Genomic DNA, 21,273 nt, shown 5'->3' on the forward strand with positions numbered 1-21,273 from the left:
AAAAAAAAAAAAAAAAAAAGGGGTGGAGAAGGAGGGAGGGGGGTGAAGGGAAAAAAAAAAGGCCCGAAGAGGAGTTTCCAAAAACTTCCAAGGAACTCGCGGCTGCAAGTCCCAGGCGGCAGGCAAGAGCGATGCTGGAGCCTCGAGCGCTCCGGGAGCCGACAGAGGCGGCGGTGGCGGCAGAGGGGGTGACCGCGGGGATGGCGGCGGCAGCGGGGAGCGCGGTGCCGGCCGGAGCCGGGATGGCCGAGAAGAAAAAAGCCGGCAACGGCAGGAAGGGCAGGAAAGGCAAGGGGCCCGGCAAGAAGCCAACTCCGCCGGAGGAGGGCGAGGCGCCCGGGTCCACCACAGGTAAGCCCATCGGCAGGTGCGGGGGCCACCCCGCGCGGACCCTCCGCGGCCGCGGGTCCGCACGCAGCGGACACATCCCCGGCGCCCGCCGCCGCCTGCCCGGCCCGGCGGAACCTCCGCGCCCCGCGGCGGCTGCTCGCCGAGCTCTCGGAGCGGCGGGGGCGGCGGCGCTGCCGGGAGCTCCTCGGCTGTCCGACCGTGGTTCGGTCTGCTGCCCTATTTCCCTCCCGCTGGCCCCGAAATCCTGAGAGGCTCTCGGTCAGCTGTTGCTTTCTTCATATTTCCCCCCCCCCCCTCCATTTTTTGGAGGGCGTGAGACTATCTCTCCTATTACAAAACACATTTTCTGTCCCTTCCTTTCCCTTCCTTAGCGTAGTTGAACAGATGACCAACTTTCATATGGGGTATTTTGTCTAAACTTGCAGCTATTTACTCAGGGATGATCAGAGAGGACATTTCGCTCACTAAGCAGCACGTGTTGTGCTCTTATGCCTCCTCAGTATTAAGCACAAGAATTCATGCCAGTGATACCCTTGTCCTCCGTAGGTGTCCAGAAGCAGGACCCAAAGGAAGGGCCAGAGCTGAGCGTGCTGCCCCACTCGCCATAGTTACTTATCCCTGTCAGCCGAATGCCCCAGTCAGGATCAAGGCTCCTAGTGCAGTACAAACACGTATGAGTGCATGATGCTTTTCCTAGAGCCCTTGTGTTATGCCACCTAGTTTATCAGAAAACCTAGCAGTGTCTATGGATACCCTTAGCTTTTTGCAGCAGCAATGTGTAGCTGCAGCTACTGTTCACCAATTTCTTTGAATTCTTTGGGGTCTTGTGAGAAATTGTTTTAAAAGAAGCATGAGAAAAGCAGTCAATTGCTTGTGGTTTGGTTTTGGGTTTTTTGGTTGGTTGGGGGGTTTTTTCCCCCCTTTGTGTTGTGTTCCTCTCCAAACAGCCAAATTAACATAAAGCCCAGTAGGGTAAAGCTTTCTAAATATACCTACATTAATTTTGCTTAGTGCATCATGGCCAACACAGTGCTGCTCTAGACCTCAGTCATCAGCCCTCAGGGAGGATGTGTGTGATTCAGCAGCAGCAGATATCCCTTTGGGCTACTAATCTTTACAAACTAGCACTGCCCAATGCACCCTCTCTGTGTTAGGAGACACAGCTCACTCAGCTTCTGCTCAGCAGTGGCTGTAAACAAGTTTCAGGTACAGCAGGGGAGGTTTCGCTTGTTATGCCAAGATAGAGACTAACACTTCTTTTGATCTTCTTTTTCTCTTTCACTGGATTTTTATAATGATGTTACACTATGCGAGCATCTCCTGCTAAAACTAACCATCTCTGGCATTAAAACATTAAAACCTCTGGCAAACTTATCGGCCACAGCTGGGCTGTCTGAAGTGTTTGGGGGTTTTTTTGTTTGTTTTTGTGGCTGACAGAAAACAGGAAGACAGTGACAAGTGGGACAATTTGTGATAGGAAAGATCTGCCAAGGAGGCCCATTTTCTCACTGTGCACCTCAGAGTTCTATAGCATCCCATCCCATTCATGTAGGAGAGCTTTCTGTGTCCTGTTGTGCAGTTTTCCTTTTCCAGTGGAGCAGGTTGCTGATGGAGTAGTGAAAGGAGCTGAGAACCAGAGGGCATTTTTTTGAGTAATCCAACCAAGTCAACGTCTAAACTAGGCAGAGATTGTTGGGAAGATGGTCTTCTTTCTCTGTAGAAGTGAGCTAGAATAACCGAAAAATCCATGCAGGTAAATAGCACCTAAAGTTTGGGTATCTAAGTGTTGGTTGAGTCTCACTTCTGGTGGTTGGATTATGTCTGCCGTGGTGAGTGTTTCACCTGAAAATCTGAAGGGTAGCAAATGTAGGTTGAGGTTCATCAAGGCAGAATTCAGATCATGCCAGCTCCTAAGGCTTTGCTAAAACTCCAGAAGGCTAAGTCTCTACTAAACCAAAATATGCCAGTGTTTAAACCAGAAATAATCCAGTTTTCTGGCAAGTGCTTACCTCAGGTCTGCAAAGCACCAGTATGTTTTTATAGGTATGAAAGAGTACCGCCTTCATCCATACCTGACATTACTAGTCAAAAGTTTCCTGTGTGGGCAAGAACTGAGCATTCTTCTATCTTATGTAATAAAAATCCCATTCCTTCCAAGATGAGTGTATGTGGCAGGATAGCTCACATGTGTAGCTAATCCATGTAGTCTGTCTAATGGGAAAATGAAATACATCATAACGCATCACTATAAATTTGACTCAAAATCAGATAATGTCACACTGGAAATGTAACAGATTTTATCTAATCTGTTACTTAAGGGTATTATCTGGTTTGAGGGGCATTTAGAACTAGAACTGATAATTAGAAGAGAAAGAGCAGAAAGACTGATGCAAAATGTAGCAAGAGAGCAATTTTGCATTTCATGCCATGGGCTTTTATTCTTTCTGTTCAAGCACATTAGAGCTTGAATTAATTACTAGTCTACTCATGTTGATTAACAGTACTTACTGAGGACAGTATGAAGACCTTCTGACTTTGATGGGAAAGGAAGACTTTCGACAGTTTTCCTTTTCGCTAATACAGTTTTGCAGCCATATCTGTTGTCATTTGCTGTGTTTAGGGTGTGCAGCCTGAGAGGTTCTGCAGCAGTTTTGCTTTTAGTTACCTCCTTTCTTTAGTTGAATTATGTCAAGAATTGTAATTTCTCTGTTGTGTTCTTTTCTATGAGGAGTTTTCATCCACTTACGGTCTTCCTTGTGAAGAAGAGTGGCTTGCAGACTGTCCTCAGTTTTAAGCTCTGACACTAGCACTGGAGTCCTTAGGAGGTGTTCAGGTTTTTGCTTAGTGCAGTTTTTTCTGACCATAGCTTCTTGCAACTTACTTTGCTTTTGGCTGGCAAAGTATATCATACGCACATCAATTCTGGGTCTGGAAGCATGGGTAAATTTTCAGTTTTGTCAGTTGGGAAGAAAGGGTATGAAAAAATGTTTCATATTCTGTCGCAACTTAGCCAGAATCTCCAGAATTGCTATCGGAGAACAAAGTTAGTTATTGGAAAAAAAAGAAGAAGGAGGTTTGGCCTTCTCTGCTCACCTGCACAGTGGTAACACAAAAAAATCTTCATGTTTTCCATTGCCCAGGTGAAGTCTGGGCTCCATTAAAAACGTTTGAGGAGGTCTATGTTGCTATGGTTTCTTTTTCGTTAAAATTATTTAGAACATTTACTCTCCCTCGCTACAAGTGGTCTTGAATAAACTGATGTTGTCTGGCTTGTGTCAAGCCTGGAGGGATTATATCTTCCTTTAGCAGGGCACTCTGGACCATGATAAATACAAGGGATGGAAAACTGAAGAGAGAGTATTATAAACGGACTTTTCTCCAAGTTTTATCACTGAACTGCTATGCCAACTGAGTGTGCAGACAGGCTCAACAAATCTGCCAGCAGGGCTTCCTAGGGCATTGCCAGCACACAGAAAATACATCCAGCCTGGGCAGAGAAAGCCTATGCAGGAAAGCTGAGGTTGGGAATCAAGGTCTCCAGACTTGCCCCTCACAGAGGCACTGCTCCTGACTTAGGGTGCTGTTAGAGCAGGAGCACGAGGGCTTAGGCCCTTGAACCTGTGTCAGCCCAACCTTCTGCCTGCCCAGCCTTAATGCTGGACTGCATAACATGGGGCTAGTGCAGTGAGAGTCAGCCCTGGAAAAATCCCTCTGTGGAAGCTGTGTGTTTGTCAGTAATGTGGGGTATCAGCATATCAGCTGCCCAGCCTCTTTGTCAAGTGTTTCCGGACATCTCGGGGAATGTGAGTTTTCAGGTGGTTCTGCTTAGCAGAGAAGACTAGGGCAAGGTTGCTGGGCTTGAAAGGACGAAGTGTGAGAAGATGTGGAGTACTTCTAAAGAAAACACCTTGATGTGTGCAGACTTGACAGCGCTGCGAACTCTGGCCTTGGCTTTTGTCAGCCACTCTCTAGTGGTAAGAAGAGCAAGGCTTCACAAGCATCTGGTGCCAAAACACTGAGAAGGAAGAGGGAAGGGCATCAAATGGGTCTCAATCATCATTCCAGTGAAGTGACCTCGCTGCAGACAGCAGTGTTGTTCTGAACACATCTGCACTTAACAGAGCCCAGAGTAGAGAGGCTGCGGTCATTGACATAGAAAATAAGTATCTCCTGGTGGGTTTAATTTAGAATTAGATAAAATGTCAGAGTTTGGAGACTGCTTGATAGAATAAACAGCACAAAGTTCAGATGAGATTAGTGTGGCTGAGCAGAACCTTTGACTGTATCCTGGTAGCAGGCTTGGTTGCCAGAGGAAGAAATGGTTTTGATCGTATTAAAGACCAAGTTGCAGGTGAGGGCTGGTTGTGAGGATTAGAGCTCAGTCTGAGGCTTGCTAAGTTTAAGTTGATATTCAATATTCATAAAGAGATATCAGAAGACAGATCACTGTTTTAACATGAAGACAAGTTTGGGAGATGAAATGAAAGCTGTGATTTCTGGCAAAACCTGTCCACTTCTAGAGGTAAACTGTTGCTTAGAAGGAGTGGCAACTTCTTTTAGTGTTTCCAGTCGAAAATATTTATGTGCTGCTGGTATGCTTGTACATTTTTCTGTGAGGAAAGCCTCTCTACCTGTGTGCAATGCCTGGATTCTCCAAACATTCCACACAATCTTCAGAGCAATTTTGAGTGTGAATCCTTTAAAAAGCATGCGAGTGCGTTCATGTTTTTTTGAATAAATGAGATTAGTCACCATTCAAACTTTTTTGAATTAACACTACAAGTACTACTTGACTGCAGCCATGGGAATGCAAACAGAATGGTAAGAACATACCAGTACAGTTGTACGGTAAATACTGCATGTGTATAGAAAGACATTCCCCATGTGAAATAAATCCAGAAACTGTTTTGAACTTTGTGCAAATATTGATGGCTGGGGATGGCTGAGCAAAATTTTTATCTTTTGTGTAGATATGCCAAAGCCTGCTAAGCTATGCATGGATTTTAAAACTTCAATTTTCTGGCAAAGCTTGCGAGCGAACTCTTAAATCTGAGTTTGTCTATTTGTAATTGTGGGCTTCTCAGATTTCTGGAAAGGCAGTAACTGGAAAAGGAAGGGGGGAAAAAGGTTGAATGAAAGAGTTTGAAACAGCACTCATAAGTAAAAAAAGAAAAAAAGATCCTATGCAGTTGATATTTCAGAATACTTCAGCACTCACTATTTGGGGAAGCTCATTTTTGAATCAAAGCCACTGAGTTTTCACAAAAACTTTTTGGGTGCTTGATTTGTGAATGTCTAGCCACAAAAATCACAAGAGAAGCTACTGAGCATCCTTGACAACACATGCTACTTTAAGCTCTTAAGTATCAATTGGTCATCCTTAAAGTAAGGCGAGTTAAATGCAGAGCTGTGGAAAACTTTCTTCCAAGCATCTCTCCTCCCCTGCCTCCCCCCTTTCAGTCTATGTGTAAGCATCTGATAGCCCTTTGAGGCAGGTGCTTATAACCAAAAGCAAAACAGTGAAGAACAATTGTCTCAGAGTGTCAGGATCTGGAAATGCTATGAATTCTTACCAAATCAGTGTTTTGCTAACATTCCAAAAGTAACAAGAGTGAATGTGCCTTTAACAGTACTGATAGTTTATCGTGTTCCGTTATGATACAAGAAAACAAACCAAGTGTCAGTATTTTGTATGAGTCATTCTGGTCGTGCAAAGAGCTGCTCGAATGTGCTTGAGGTGTTTGAGTTAACCCTCAGTTGCTCCCTCAAGTACACGGAGTCCTGGGTTCGGCGGGGGAGGGGGTCTTGTTGCAGGTCTAGAAAATCTACAGCGGCAGGCTTTTATCGGAAAAGTTACGATGCCGGTGCCGGCGCTGCGGCGGCGCAGCAGGGGCAGCGCAGCCGTGAGAAGAGACGGATTGCTGTGCTTGCGTGCGGAGGCGGCTGTGAAAGTGCTGCTTTAAAAATAAAGAAAACAATCGAACTAACAGTGAAAGGGGGAAAGAGCCGTTGGTGACCTGCGGGGAAGGGAAGCGGCGCCGGAGGAGGGGTGCGGGTTTTGCTGCCGGTGCCCGCGGCGGCCGCGAGGGGGTGCGGCGGGAGCGCTGCTGCCCGCGGAGCTCCGCAGCGGGACGGACCCGCAGCCCCCGCGCCTTCCCTCCGCGGCCCTCGTGCTGAGCCGTGGGGGAGGCATCCGCTGTGAGGATGTTCTTCAGTCCTTTGGCGTTGTGGGTGCTTCACCAGTATCAGAGGATGGTTCAAGCAGGGGTTGTTAAGGCTGTTGTGTTGTGCTGAGGGTCAGTGCATGTGCGGTAAACAGGTAGAGAAGCTGTGAGGGAGACTTTGGCCCTGAGAAACACTCTGCTCTGATCTCATGCAATATGAGCATTAAATCGTCTAGTGTGAGGTCACAGGGATGCTTTTCTTGTCTTTTCATTCATTCTCTCACTTCTTTCTTTCCTACCACACTTCCTCTATCCCTCTCTTCTTCCATCCTTTGTCCTTTTTCTCCTTCCCTTCTTTCTTCCCATCCTCCTTTCTATCCGTCCTGCTGTCCTTTTATGCATCCCTTTGCCTCCTTCTTCCATCCTTTTCTTTCTCCCTCCTTTCTTTTCTCCATCTTTCTTTCTTCTCTGTTATCCCTCCATCCTTCTCCTTCCTTTTTTCCACTTCTTCCTGTCCCTCCTATCTGCTCTATATCTGTTAACGAAGAATAAAAAACAATAAAGGAAAAGTAAAACAAGATATTTCATAAGGGACCGATAGAGATCTTTAACATAACCTCCTGTCTTGGGTAACTGCTATTTTTTCATTTATGCACAGAATACTGCTTGTGTCTGGTTTTGCGTTTCTGGTTGTGTAATTTTCTGTGGCAGCATTAGATTTGGGGAGAAATTGACCGTGTTATGTAGTTTGTTCACTATGGGCCATTTGAATCCTAGCTCTGACAACCAAGTCCACAGGCTTCACAGGTCAGGGAGGAAGAGGGAGATATTAATCTGCTTTGTGACAGTTCACTTGGGAGCCTTTACTCAGTCTCTCTGTGCATCTCTTCCTCAGGTTTTCTGAGGTGATGGTCCTTCCACCTCTGTAAGCAGGGGGAATCCAGGTCAGGGAGTTTGGGCTTGGCATTCAGGCATGGACTCAGGCTGAGCCTTGCTTAATGCCTTTCTCCTGCATTAACAGCTTTCATTTCACCCTTGAGTCAACCACATGCCATGTCCTATGGCTAACGGTTAATCCCTTTGAAGACAGCTACAGAAGCATGAATGCATACTTAAGGTGACTAAACAGAGACCCTAGTAACATCCAGTTGCAGAGGTGATAGATAGGGGTTGTTATCACTGCCATTACTGCCAGAAGAGTTGAATTCTAAATTCAGTTCTGGAGATTTGATGTGTATGTGTGTGTGTGTGTGTATGTGTGTGAGCACATGCAGGTGTGATATTTTAGTGGGATTTAGTGATGACTTAGTTGGCTTCTACTATTCAGTTTTCCTTTGGGGCAGTCCACTGGACTCAGAAAAGAGAAAAAGGGGGCTGTTCTATCAGTGCCATATTGCACCTGTAAACGAAACAGCAATGAAAACTGCTGCGTTACTGTATTACATTTGGAATGGGTGGCCCTGTTATTCTGTGAATATATTTTTGCATGTCCTCTTGAACTGCACCAAATAAACTGGTGATGTCTGTGTCATCACAGTCGTTGAGTTCTATTCTAGCCGTCCTTCAAACCACCTTCTGTGGAACAAGCACCCATTGCCTAGGATCATACAGTCTTTGCATGTCCAAGGTCACGACAGATCACAGTCTGATCACAGAAACCAGAGTCTCCTGACTCTCAGTCTAACCTCTCTCTTCAAACCACCCTGGCTTCTAACACATGGCCATAACATACAGGTATCACAAACCTGTCACTTACCCATTTTTTTTTTTTTTTAATGTCAAAAAGATTCCTTTCCCTTTGTGAAAACAAGTTTCCTGGAGGGCACTGTGCATTGCTGGTATGTCTGCTGCAGGGGAAATAGAAAGACGAAGGGTCTTATTAGGTAGCAGGCACATTGCTGTCCCACTGGAACTATGCAGCCAGCCCTATGGCATGAGCTGCTTCCACAGGGTGAATACAGGATGAAGGGCATTGGAGAAGATGTCAGTTGTGCCATTGTGCCAGACCTGCAGGTCCAGGGAGAGTCACTGGCAGGATTTGAGAGACCCTCAGAGAAAAGGTCTTATTAGTACGGTTTTCTACCAGGCTCCTTCCAAGGGCAGCATGTACCTTTGCAAGAACGAGAGAAACCTCTCATGCAGAGCTTCCCCATTCCAATGGGAACAATGTGACCTGTAAAAACTGGTGTCCCAGGGCAGCCAGTGCCTCCTTCTTGTTTCTGGCCTCTGCTGTATGTCTGCAATGATCCATGACAGCTTTAGAGCAGTGTCCTGATCATCTCAAGAGAAGTTACGTTAGGGCAAGTTAGCTAAGCCTTTGAAAAACAAACCTTAAAACATAGTAACTGCTAGTTGACCCTGTTCTTGGAAAGAGTGGACTGGAAATGCAAAAGTACAAACTGCTCTGTAATGAGTGTGTTCTCTGTCAGGCTCTAGAGGATGAATGCAGCTGCCAGTGCACTTGTGGGGTTAGTTAAAAGGCAGTGCTTTTAAAAGTCAAGGCAGTTGTGCAGAGGGAGAACTTGCCTGGGCATGTGGAGGATTTCTGTCCCTCATAGCATCTGAGATGAGGACTGGCATAATTTTTGAAAGATGGGCTATCGTTCAGCCAAAAGCTATGAGATGAATGCAGAAATTACTGGGTGAGGGTTTTTTTTTCCGTTACAAGCTTCTAGTCTGGCAGACATTCTGAGCAAGTTATTGCCAGACTTAGTGTTGTCGATTCCAGCAGTCCTAGCCTAATCTTTTTTATCTTGGTACATATTGATTTAAATGCAACTTTTACTTAAGCATGTTGCTCGTGGCATGTAAGAAGGTACTGCAAGCATACAAAAGGCTAAGTGTAAATGCTGGATGGTAAGATTAACTGTGGAAAAGAATAAACTGATTATCAACCAGACTGAAATTGATGATAAGCACAGGTTTTCCTGGCTTTGTGAAGTGCAATTTCTGCAAGGTGAGAAATTGGAAAACTATTTCAGAGCAATAACAGCAATCTGATGCCAGAGCAGGGAGGATTTTGAAATAAGGTCAGAGAGAGGGCTGTAAAATAGATAACTGTCTCATTAACTCAGGTCCATTCCTGGATTATTTGGCATTGATATGCCTTGGTTATTTTTCCCATGTGTGAGTGAGGATGTCTCTCATCCCACTCTGTCCTCACACTTACAGTGAAGACCACCTCACCTTGGTGAGGAGCCTCTTTGCAGGGACCATGCTACCATCATCCCTCATCCTAGCTGCAAGGTCCCCTTGGAGGCTCATGTTAGTTCCATAAATGCCAGAATGCGTTGGTCTCAGCAGACATTGTTCTTGCTTCCATCCCCAAATTTGCTGTCTTCTCTCATCCCTCCTCTAGCTCCCACCTGACCCTTAGAAGCTGATAACAATAATCAGGCCAGTTTCCAGGCCGGGAACAATTGAATTTCCAGGCAGATTGCATGAGGGAAACCGATTCTTTGGCTGCAGTATGAGTTGTACCTAACAGCAGGATGAAGGCAGACCTTGTTGTTAAGGGGATGTCATCTTCGCTGCTGTCCACAAAAAAAGAGCAAGGGAGGGGGTATAATTTCTAAGAGCTGTTGAGAGAGAAGTAGCTTCATTTAGGCATTTTGTTTTAAAGGTATGGAATTAATTGCTGCCAGTGGCATTGCTTCCTCTTGAGAGGAGCTGCAAAGACAGATTCCCAGGACACCAAAGATGGCTGAGGATTACTTAGTCCTGGTGTGGATTTTTAAATGCTTCTCATGGTTCACTATAGGCTTCCAGGATGTTTCTTCAAGTTGACTTTGAATGCAAGTGCCATTAAAGCTGAAGTAAGCTGCTAGGTCTGTATAGCTCCTGTTCTGTCCAGGGTCTCTAGTTTGAGTTCTTAGCGTCTGTTTCCCTTTTGATTCCCAAAAGGTCAGACTTGTCTCCAGTGACAAGTTGTGCCAAGTGATTGCCACCATGGTGAGCTTGCCTGAAGGTCCCTCCATGGTACTGACAGGAGGGAAATAGCATGGAAATGAGATGAAATGGCAGGAGGACATGTAGTGGGTAGGTGAGATGGTGTCCACTGCTCTGCCTGATGTTTCCTCTCAAATGCACAGGTGATTTTGCTACAGGTGGTATCCTGTCGTTGACTTGCTCATCGTGGCTTTTTTTCCCCTTAAATCAGCGATGAAAGGTTTTCTTCCTCTGGGCATTTGGGTCAAAATCACCAGCAGCAAGTTTTATCCAATCCCTCTTACCCCTTACAGGCAGTTCTGGGAGCACCGTGTCTGTGTTTCACTCTGTTGTGTCCACAGCTAAGCACTGAAAGGAAAATGATCTTCCAGCTTACTTACACACACGTTGACCTTTAAGGAATGCATTGAAATTCCTTGAACATCACTGGGAGTATTTGCAGACTTAAGCTTAAGCACTTTCCTAAGCACTCCGGTAGGTGGAACTAGCTGGTGTGTCTAGGTCTAGGTTTAGGTTTCTCCTTCTCTCACCCTACACAGATGGTTAACCATATACTTGAAACTCTAAGCAGGCCATCCTAGGTGTCCTTTGGCAAGTCCAAAAGGGGCCAGGTAAAAATACAGTTAAACACACTGCAAATTATTTAAACTGAGAATAACAAAAGGACTTCTGTCCTGCAAAAACTGTTTTTGGAAGAAATTGATATAATGCATTGTATCATGTCTGCTGGCCTAGAGTTAAAAGGCAGAGAAAGATAATTGAATGTCTAATATTTGCTGTCGAGGTTAGTAGTTGACTCATCTGATGTGGGAAATTGGGTACCTGTATGTTTGGAATTGTTTTGGCATCTTTTTCATCTTACCCTCATTATAACAGCAAAGTGATAGTTTTTACTCATTCTATTCTAAACTACTTAGTTTTCACAAAGAGAAGGCAAACTCTTCTTTTTTTTTTCCCCAGAGTCATGCTACAGCAATATCAGTGTAAACACATATGTGGACTTGTGCACACATATGCACTCCAGCCCATCACAACTGCAACAAGAGGGGAGTAAATTTTGAGTGTTCAAGACCTCCTGTAGTTATACTACATCACAGTATTTATCCCCTGGGGAAGTGTCAAGTAAAGAAAAGGCTTCCCTTCCAAGCCATTTTTAACTCACAGTTCTGTAAAAATTGCGGAGCTTCTGGAGAAACCTCCTTGGGGAGTGGTCCTGTGAAATATGCCAACAGCTGGATGGCACAAATTTGGAAAACTGCTGTCTTTAAAGAATAGAACTGAAAGCCACTGTGAGAAAGCAGTGTATTTTCCCAATAACCCTTTTAATTCTGTATTAATGTTATAGAGGGGAACAAATGCATTTTCTTTTGATAATGTGGGGAAACAGGCTCTTCATGGAAAAGCAGAAATCTTACCATGGCTCAGCAGGGAAGTGTAGAAATGTCTGAAAGAGTGAGTTCACTTTGATTTTTTTTTTTTTTTTAAAGCTGCAGTTGGTTAACAACTCCCTTAACAGATTAAAGGAATATCAAGCAGCCTCAGAATTGCCTTGTTTCATGGCACATTTCATGATGTTTCTCACTATCGGTTTCATGGCAAAACACAGTTCATTTCAGATCAGTGCCAAAGACTCCAGGCACAAATAAGAGCGTAAATCACTTTGAAGTTGAGGGATAAGGAACAACTTGAGCTACTTAGAACTGAACTTAGTTTGTAAGGCTATTTCCATGTGGAAAACCGTGGTGACTGCTGGCTATAAACCAGGGAGTAGATAAGATAAAAAGCATAAGACAGGATTACCCCCACGGTGTTTGCACATCTCCTGACCATCAACAGAGTACATGTCTGTCCAGGAAGACTGCTCGAGTGCAGTGCTCGAGTCTGTTCCAGTGGAAAGCCCCACCTCACCAGACCCAGGTCCTGCCCAGAAGCCTGGAAAGGTTTCCGTCCACCTCCAAGCCCCACCAGAGGAGCGAGAGGCAGCTTTTGAATCTGCATCACACCACAAGGGCTCCCAAGCATCTCACCTGGCCCAGTGGTACCTGCTTCCACTGCAGCTTGCTGAACTGTAGGGCTTTGCTATGTCCAAGGGCATCACAGCCAATGATTTCTTGGTTCTTCAATGGTTACTTTTTTTTTCCTCCTGTCACCCATAATCAGCTGTAGCTGAATATGGGATACTAGGCTAGTCTAGCTTTTTGTCTGATCCGAATGGTCATTTTTATGTATGCCAAAATATGCTTGAGGATGAAATGAAGAGTGGGCATGTGGGCCTGCTTGACACGGGAAATTATTGGGTGTGGAGGGTTTTTCAAAAAAGGGGGGAAGATATGCACTTGACCAGGAATTCCTCTATAAGCTTTTCAGGGCACCTTCCTTAAGGAGTTGTCTATTTCTCATGTTCTCAGTGCTCTGCTTCTGTCCTGTGTCTGCTATATCTCTTTCCCCAGAATCACCATCCGCATTTCTAACTCAGTTCTTGCCTGGAGCATGCTGTATATAATGTTTCTAGGTAGGAATGTGGGGGTGGAAAGACCACATGAGGTCATAAAGTTTTTGTGGAGTTGCAATTTGATCCAAAAAGTGAATTACCAGGTGCTCCTTCAGAGAGGGATTGGGGGGGGGTTATATTTAAATACGTCATTTAGTAAGGCCTTTTATTCCAGAAGATAATCAATTCCATTTATTCTCTACATGTGCATTTGTTTTACCATAGCATAATTCTAGGACGATGTTTAAATTGATCAGTAGATTGAACTTAACAAATTCAGAAATAAAAAAATAATAAGACAATGCTACATATCACTTTTCCTAAGAAATAGGATTCTACCAGACTACTGAGTAATAAAACTTTTAAAAGGCAATACATTTCAGATATTTGTTTACATAAATTTACCTCTACTTTGCAGAGAAGGGAGAGAGAAGGGGTTCTACTCCAGTAATCAGCATGTGAGCTCTCAGGGCCAGGATGGATATAGCATCAGTCAGTAGGCTTTAATCAAGGAGGGGTGCCAGAGAAGCTTTGTAGCACTCTGCAAATGTGTGTTCTGTGGCTGAAATGGTTGTTACCTCTCAGGAAGGCTTCTTGTAACAGCAGGTTCCTATGAGAGGGCGTTACACCCCTGTAAGGTGTAAGCAGGAGGTGCGACTGGTCATGACTTGGCTGGGAGGCTGCTGGGTCTGCTCCTCAGCAGGCAGAGCTGCTGGAACACAGGTTATATTTTATTTCTGCTGTGTTTTTGAACAGAACTATTGAGCGCTGCTCCCCTACCCACTTGTTCAGGCATTCAGCAGGGAGAATCAAATGGAGGCAAAACCAGCACTGCTTACGCATGCTTGGAAGGCAAACGTCTGTGGTCAGTGATCTGCTTATGCAGGGACACCTGGAAAGCTCATCCAAATGAGCTTCTAAAGTGCAGGCATTAAGTCATGTTGGATCACCACTTGGGGTTTTTTGTTATTTTTAGCTCTAAACCAGAGAGAATTAAGATCACCTGATTTCTGAAGGTGTGTCACCACCAGAGTGTAACTGAAGTACTTTAGATTCACACTTTGCATTAGTTCAGCAAAAGTTTTGCAGTCTGTCTTGCACCAACAGCTTTAAAATGCCTTTCCTTTGCTGATTAGCCCTGCATAAGTTTCTAGCCCCAGCCAGGGGATACCAGAGGCCCAGCCTGCAGTGCTTCTGTGGTATTACACATGAGATGTTACCCAAACGCGGGGAGAAGTCAGCTTGGGACCATGTTCAAGGGGACAGGAGAAGTGTTGGAGAAGCAGGGACAGGACTGGGATTTGTGGGGCTGGACATCAAGCAGTGGGAAATGGGTGAATAGAGACGTCCTCAGTGGAAAGCTAAAAAAAGAGAGTGAGAGCAGAGAACTTGGGGAGCAAGACATGTCTGGGAGATTAGGCTGCAGGAAGAGTAGGAGAGGAACAGGGTCATTTTTGGCTCAGTGGGAGACTGAAAGTTGGGAAAGGGGGGACACTGAGATGTGACTGACCCACAACAAGGGTGGGATGAGTGGAACAGAGAAGGAAGGTGGCTTTGCGGGGGGAGGAAAAAGGCTGTCGATACAGATGGTGTTGGGCAGCCCTACTTCCCCTGGGGTTAGCAAGCAAAGTGACTTCACTGACCACCCTCATCGTCTTTTCCTCGCCTGCTTAGCCACGCTGTTGCCATGCAGTGACCATGGCAACCCCAGTTTTTGACTGGCTGTTCTAGGATGGTAGCTGTAATGATAGCAGTAGTGAGTATTGACGGAGGGGAGGGGAAGGCAAGCAGCTGTGGAGCAGGGGAAGTTGCCTGAGTACAGTAATCGTCTTTGGCAGGTCAAGGGTGAACCGTGGCCTGCGGGAGTTGTACAATGCCCAAGGCTAACAAAGTGGTGTTACAATAAACCCCAGATGTTTCCGCTATTTACAATGTATATGTTATGTTTAAACCTGAAAATGCATCCTAGGATCTGGTGGGTAGGGAAACAGTTATTAGCTGCTTGGAAATAACTTGCTGGTAATGTATCTGTTCCCCCCTGATATTAGCTGTTGCCTGTTTAAAATATAAATCTTCTAAGCAGAGACCCTCGTGAGCAGCTTCTTTGCCAAACCAGTGGTTCCATTCAGCTTCATGAGAAATAGCTCCGTTCCCCGTGATGGGTTTCTGGGAGGCTGCAGCCTGGGCACGGCAGCCCTGGGAGCTGTGCTCACAGCCAGCATGCGTTGGTGTGGGAGGGGCACCGCTGTCAGGCAGGGGAGCACAGCCAGCCACAGGTGCACAGAGAGCACTGTTTAATTTCCCCAGACTAATTATTTTAGAGCTGGGAGCCAGAACTCTTGCAGTATGTCATGGGCCATAGCAGAACTTTGAATAAGCATTTAAGAGAGGGATAGGATTTAGTTGATCAGGCTTTTATGCCAAAACAATGGCTTGTCTAAAAGAGTAAATTAGTCAGCTAAACCGTGAATTTGTGGCCAAGTGGTTGCTTTGCACAGACCCTCCAGGTGATCAGTCCTACACATGGTCCAGGCAAGGCATTCAAAATATTAACATTTAAAGTGAATAAGTTCAACTGTAGGAAGGCCTGGAGTGGAGGCTCCTGTTCAGAAATGAACCATTCTGAGTGAATTGCACCACAGCCACGCAAATTTGGAAAGCATTTTCAGTGTTTTACTGGATTTAATGAACACAAGAAAAATGCACAACTTCAGTAAATTCGTATTAATTCCTCACTAATGTCCCCTGCGTGCCCTTGCTTCTCTGTCCACCAGTCTGCACTGTGCCGCAGTCCTGCATTGTGTGAACACTTGGGGTACAAAAGGACTTGTCTGGACCCTCCTCACCACAGGGTGTACTGAGACTAGCCCTTTGTGTCAGGAGTGGAAGAGGAGTGCTTTAAGATAGGTTGTGCAAAAATACTGCTGAAGATCAGGTAACAGTTTGCAAGGAGAATGGCCAGAAATTGGGTCCTCACCCAGATGCACCAGTGTTGTGCTGAGAACCCTTTTGTGGGAGAGTTGAGTAGTCACATTACACAGCATTTGTCATGTCTTGATATGGGTTTTGGATCTGCACAGAAATGAATCTTGGGGCTTGGGGAGAAAACTATGCTGACTTTGAGGTTTTTTCCTTATTTTCTGTTCCTACTCCAAACAGTCCCTGTGCAGCTATTCCATCACAAGTCTACTGTGACTTCTATTAAGGGTGATGTCTTTTCTTCCTGAGCTTTACTGTCCTCCCACATCCCACATGCCTGCCTTAGACTGATTTTCTTGAATTTTAGCCCTGATGGACAACTCCCTGCCTAGCCATCCAGTTTTACAGTATTTCACATCACACCTCATAAGAAGGGGTCCAGTACAAGTGTTCTGCTAGGCAGAGTGCCTGCATGATGTGAAGAACTCTGTATACCTTTCTCTGATTCACTTGGACTCAGTATTGTGAATGAAGGACCATTCATGTCAGTGGTTTCTAGCATGATACTCCAGTTTAAAATGCAGTTAAGCCACACCAGTCAATATGAATTCAATGCCTGAGGTGGCTGAGTATAAAATGACCAGAGTTCTGTAAATTCACATTGCATCCTACTAACTAGCTTCCCCACATGGAAAGTTAAATGTGTAGAAATGTCATCTGCCTGAGATCTTTTTTGAATGCTAGACTCATCTGTTTTGCTGATTGCAAAAAGGTTTTTTTGGTGTTTTTCATCTAATTCAATGTGATGACCAAGTGATAGTGAAATTACTGAACAAGAGTTAAAACAGGGGAAAAAAAGTATTTTTCTCTCTCAATCTGTGCCTAAAACTGAGGTGATTTCCTTTTTTCAGGATGTGATGACCCTCTTTGCAAATGTGACTCATCAAGTCACTCCTAGTACTTACTTGTTTAGTGATTGTGTTGAATGTGAATTCAAAACATGTTTTAATAAAACTTCTGCTTTTCTCCTCTCTTAGGGGTCTGGTAGATTCAGCTAATGCCAAGTCCTTTTCTTTTTCTGTATTTTGATCTTTATTTATCCCTCTGCAGAATAATCAATAAGATAACCAATACATCAGATAACACATTATTTTCCAGCCTAACATTGAAAATGTAAGAATTTATAGTGTTCTTACAGAATATCCTCAGAGCTTGGAAAACTGAGTTATCAAATTGAAAATAAGGGCTGTGCTTTATTATGAGTAAGGGTGTCATAAGAGTTAGAAGCCAGTGACAATCATTCTCCTTTTTATTTGTTTTTGTTTTTGGAGAAAGACTGGGGTATAAGAAAAGAAAAAGATGGTTAAAACCTGTTGTTTAAGTTCAGTGCCTTCTCCTGATTATTTAAATTATGTATAGATTGGGGAAACAAGCCATGGGGATAAACAGCTGTCAAACATCTCAGTATTACCAAAAACAATGCCGTCTCATGAGTACTGATAAATACTGAAGAATTAAATTAAAAACTTCTCTTTTCTTTCTTTTTTTTTTTTTTTTAAATCTACTGAGAGAGGTTGGGATGAAAATATTGTGAGAAAGAGGGTACCTGGCCCTGGAGCTATTTGCCTTTCTTGGTATGGATACCTTGGCTTCCATGACTATTTTCTGTGTTAGGTGTGGATTCAGTCAACCCTGGAGAGGTCTGCAGAGGTTACAGTTGGAGGTGCCATGCACTTTGTTGGTGATTTGCTGGATTTAGACCCCCCCTCTCTTCGCTCTCAACTCATGTCAGAGTTGATGAGAATCCCTAAACACACAGTGTGTGGTCACTTCCTCTTCCTCCATCGCAAAGAGCTTGATTGTTCGTAGGCTTCAGGAAAACACTAATTTGATACTGCTTTTCCTTCATCCTTGATCTGTTTGTTTACTGCTGGAAATTCATGAAGCCCATGGACTAAGCAGTGGGAAAAAAGATCAGACCTGGAAATAATGTCTTGCAAAGTTCAAAGCATGCCTTAAATTCTTTCTAGAAGCAGTGATTAAAATGGAAAAATACGGTAGGCTTTCAGTGTAATTATACTGTTGGGGTTTTTTATTATATGTTTTTCAGTCATGTTGGGCTTTATGACATCTCTCAGTAGATGGAGACAGATTCAGAATGCGTTAATACTCTGAAAGAAGAATGCTTATCATCTACAGAGCATTTTGCTCTATTAATTGTTTCAATTTCTCTTGCAATGATGGTGTCCAGCTTGGTTACTTCCTACATAGAATTCCCTTTGCAGCCAGAAGGGGGACTCAGGATATTAAATTTCAGCAGATGTGGTGAACTCATCCTTTATGTTCTTTTTTTATGAACATTGTTTTCTGATATTACTGTGGTTCTTCTTCCATCAATCTTTTATGGCTTCCATTGTCATAGCTTTCATTATTATGTACTTAACAGTGTGGGACAAATTTTGCAGAAGGAAATACTGAAATGGACACTTGGACATGTCTGGAACCAGGTTCCAGTCCATCAGGAAGTGGTTTGGTGTATCTCTTCTTTGTCTGTTTAGCACAGGGGTTTTCAGCCCCTGTGTTGCTGCATTTCCCCAGAGGTATATCCTCCCTCCAGTGTGTAGGCAGGATCTCAGACTGTAATTAATAAGGGAATATTCTGGCTGTTGTGATACCCAAACATAAGAGTGAATGAGACCCAAGAGAGAGTCCCAGTCTGCTCAATGGACTTCAGACCATCATACAGCTCATGACAAAAGAGAATAAATGAGCATTTCTAAGCAGAGGTATGCTTATTGTTTCATGTGCTGTGGAACAATCTGTGAGAAAATAGCCAAAGTACCAAGGAGTGAATCCTACCTGCCACTGGGTTTCGTGTGAGACAGCCCTGCTGTCTGTAGTCATGTCACCTTGCAGGACTGAGTCTTACAGGAAACTTAATACACCTGCCAGTTCTGCCGCTGGGATTGCATAAATTTCCCATGTAAACCCCTGTTTTTCAAAACCCTTGTAGGATTAAGCTTTTGTCTCTGATTTATTTGTGTAATATGAGTTTCATTCTCATGTCTTCTAGAAAATCTGCACAAAAGAAATGATTGGCAACCCCCTAGAGTTCAGCACAGTTGGGGAGAAAGTTATGGATTCTGCCTGTTACATGTTATTTTCAATGAAAATTTTGATTGGAACTTGACATGATACCATCTTTTTAGGATAATGTGGTTTTGTTTGGTTTATGAAAGACTGGTCTTTGGGGGATTTTTGTTGTTGGGGTTTTTTGTTGCTTGGAGGGGGTTGTGTTTTTGCTTTTTCCTTCTTTTTTCCTTCTTTTTTCCTTCTGTTTTCCTTCTGCTTTCCTTCTTTTTTCCTTCTGTCTTTTTCCTCTTTTCACTTTCTTTTTCCTCTTTTCCTCTTTTCCTCTTTTTTTAAGACCAATTAAAGAAGGAAAAGACTGCACTGTGTAAGGATTAGTTTGAACACTATGCAGATCGTCCCTAAAGGAGATTTGACTCTGTTTTCATTCTTGATCTCATCTGGGGAAGCATCCCTCCTGTGCCTGATAAGGAGCAGCCCCTCGTCTAACATATTTTGAAGTTACTTCAGATAGCTTCAGAGAGGCACAGTACCCACACGTGATGAGGCTGGAGAATTTTTTTTTTTTCTGGTTCTTCAAGAAATAGATCAGCAATCTGCTGGGTAGCTGCAGCGTGACGCCAGCACCATAGGGTGGGAACCTTCTTGCTTTTCCTAACCTGGACTTTTTCCTGGGGAGTTGTCTCAGGGTATTCTAGTGTGAGACTTTCTATTATGTTGTTTTAGTAAGGATTATGTATACTGCTGCCTTCCTTGCAGCTCAGCTGTCCAAACCTGTACAGAGCTGGTTTGTGGTCTGGTGCAACTCTGTGAAAACAGCTTTGCTGCAGATTGGCTTGCAGTTGTTCTCTTAGTGCTCTTCAGTAATTTTTCAGCAGCAAAAAAGCACATTTTATGCTGCATGCTGTGTGTATGCAGTCCATGTGACCCATGGCTGAAGTTGGTGGCTTGGATAGGAAGTAAAAGCAAAGAAAAAGTTTCCTGTTGTTGCACTAATGGCCACAAACTGAAACTTCTAATAGAAATTATGTGGAACAGATAAATCACTGAAGATGATCTACAAAAATCTCCAGCTCAGTAGTAGAAAAATGACTGTATTGTGCTCAAGTGTCTTTTCGCCGAGAATGAAATGAAATGGAGGTTAAGAAAGGGATGGGACACTGGTTTGATTAGTCCTTTTGTGCAGAAGTTTATAATCACATTGATGTCTTTCTGCCCTGAATGATGAATGCATGTATCAGTGTTAACACACAAAGTCATTGTCATTAGAGTCAAGTTTCTTAATTCTGTTGAAGCAGAGAGAGTGTTGCCTCTAGAAAGACCTGTTAGGACTAATTTAATCCAGAAGTTTATTGATTCAACATAATTTATGAAGGAATTGATTTTAATGTGAGTTTAATCATAAATTGGCTTTAAATCAGTTTAAATCGGTGTTCACAGTGAGACTTTGCATTGGTTTAAATGTAATTTACTTATGTTTTAATTCGATCTCTGCAAATTTGGATATAGATAAATTCTCTGTTTTTTCCCTTCAGTAAAACTGTAGCACATTTCTCCATCTTCTGGGCTGAAAGTCTAGCTGTAACGAATCAATGACAAAGCATTTTATTTTCACAGGGCCTGAATTTTACCTTAGTTCTGTGCTGGGCCTTCAGTTCTTATCATATAGAAAATAAAGTCCTGGATACTGGAAAATTGAAATAATCAATTTTCAGGCTGTGATTTTATCCAAAACTGTGACACACAAAAACCAGTTGTGAGTTTAAAAAAGTAGTGGGGGAAGGGAGTTTTACTTGATTTACCATGTCTGTATTCTTTTTGCCAGCAGTAGGAATTTATTCTCCAACTCCTTTTTAACTAAAATTTACCATATAAATGCTGTTCTGCTAATGGAGACTCTAGACTGGGGAATAAGGCTCAGTACACATTGCTTACTGCCCTTCATATATTCGAGCTGCTCCACAAGGTTCACCTGTGGCTTCTACCTAAGGAATGTTTCTCTTCTACAATAAAAGCTGTAATTCCTCCTTTATAGTAGCTACCGGTGGCCACAATCACAAGGGTTAGAGTGTTAAATAATTACTGTTTGATGCATGTTTTAGTCTTTTTCATGTACTCAGGGATTTTAAGGCCATTGAGAGGTCTTGACAGACGATTGACCTGGCAGTGTGGGCTACCTTGTTATAGACCAGAAGCTCCAGGCTGGACTTGATGGCCTGGAGATCTGTGTCACAGTTTTTCTGTATTTGTGTGACGATTCCACTCCTGTATGGATCATTCTTACCATTCACACCCATTTCCTGGTATGCA

The 21,273-nt window shown here is 43.7% G+C and overlaps 1 protein-coding gene across 7 annotated transcripts in view; it reads left to right on the top strand.

Annotated features, from left to right (window-relative positions):
• Window positions 1-21,273, top strand: part of NRG1 (neuregulin 1) — a 335,927-nt gene that overhangs the window by 155,995 nt on the left and 158,659 nt on the right. For 5 of the 7 annotated variants that reach the window (XM_042023438.1, XM_042023434.1, XM_042023440.1 and 2 more), the window contains exon 1: window positions 38-351. The exons of the other annotated variants lie outside the window; for them this stretch is intronic. In XM_042023438.1, the coding sequence (XP_041879372.1) occupies window positions 132-351 (220 nt within the window). In that variant the 5' untranslated portion in view covers window positions 38-131. Of the gene's footprint in view, window positions 1-37; window positions 352-21,273 lie in introns of those variants that run through there. 7 annotated transcript variants of the gene reach the window in all.

This window comes from Corvus kubaryi, unplaced genomic scaffold, assembly GCF_017639235.1.
Source record: "Corvus kubaryi isolate FWS band 111438036 unplaced genomic scaffold, C.kubaryi_AGA036_p1.0 37249, whole genome shotgun sequence".
In the NCBI taxonomy this organism is placed as follows: domain Eukaryota; kingdom Metazoa; phylum Chordata; class Aves; order Passeriformes; family Corvidae; genus Corvus; species Corvus kubaryi.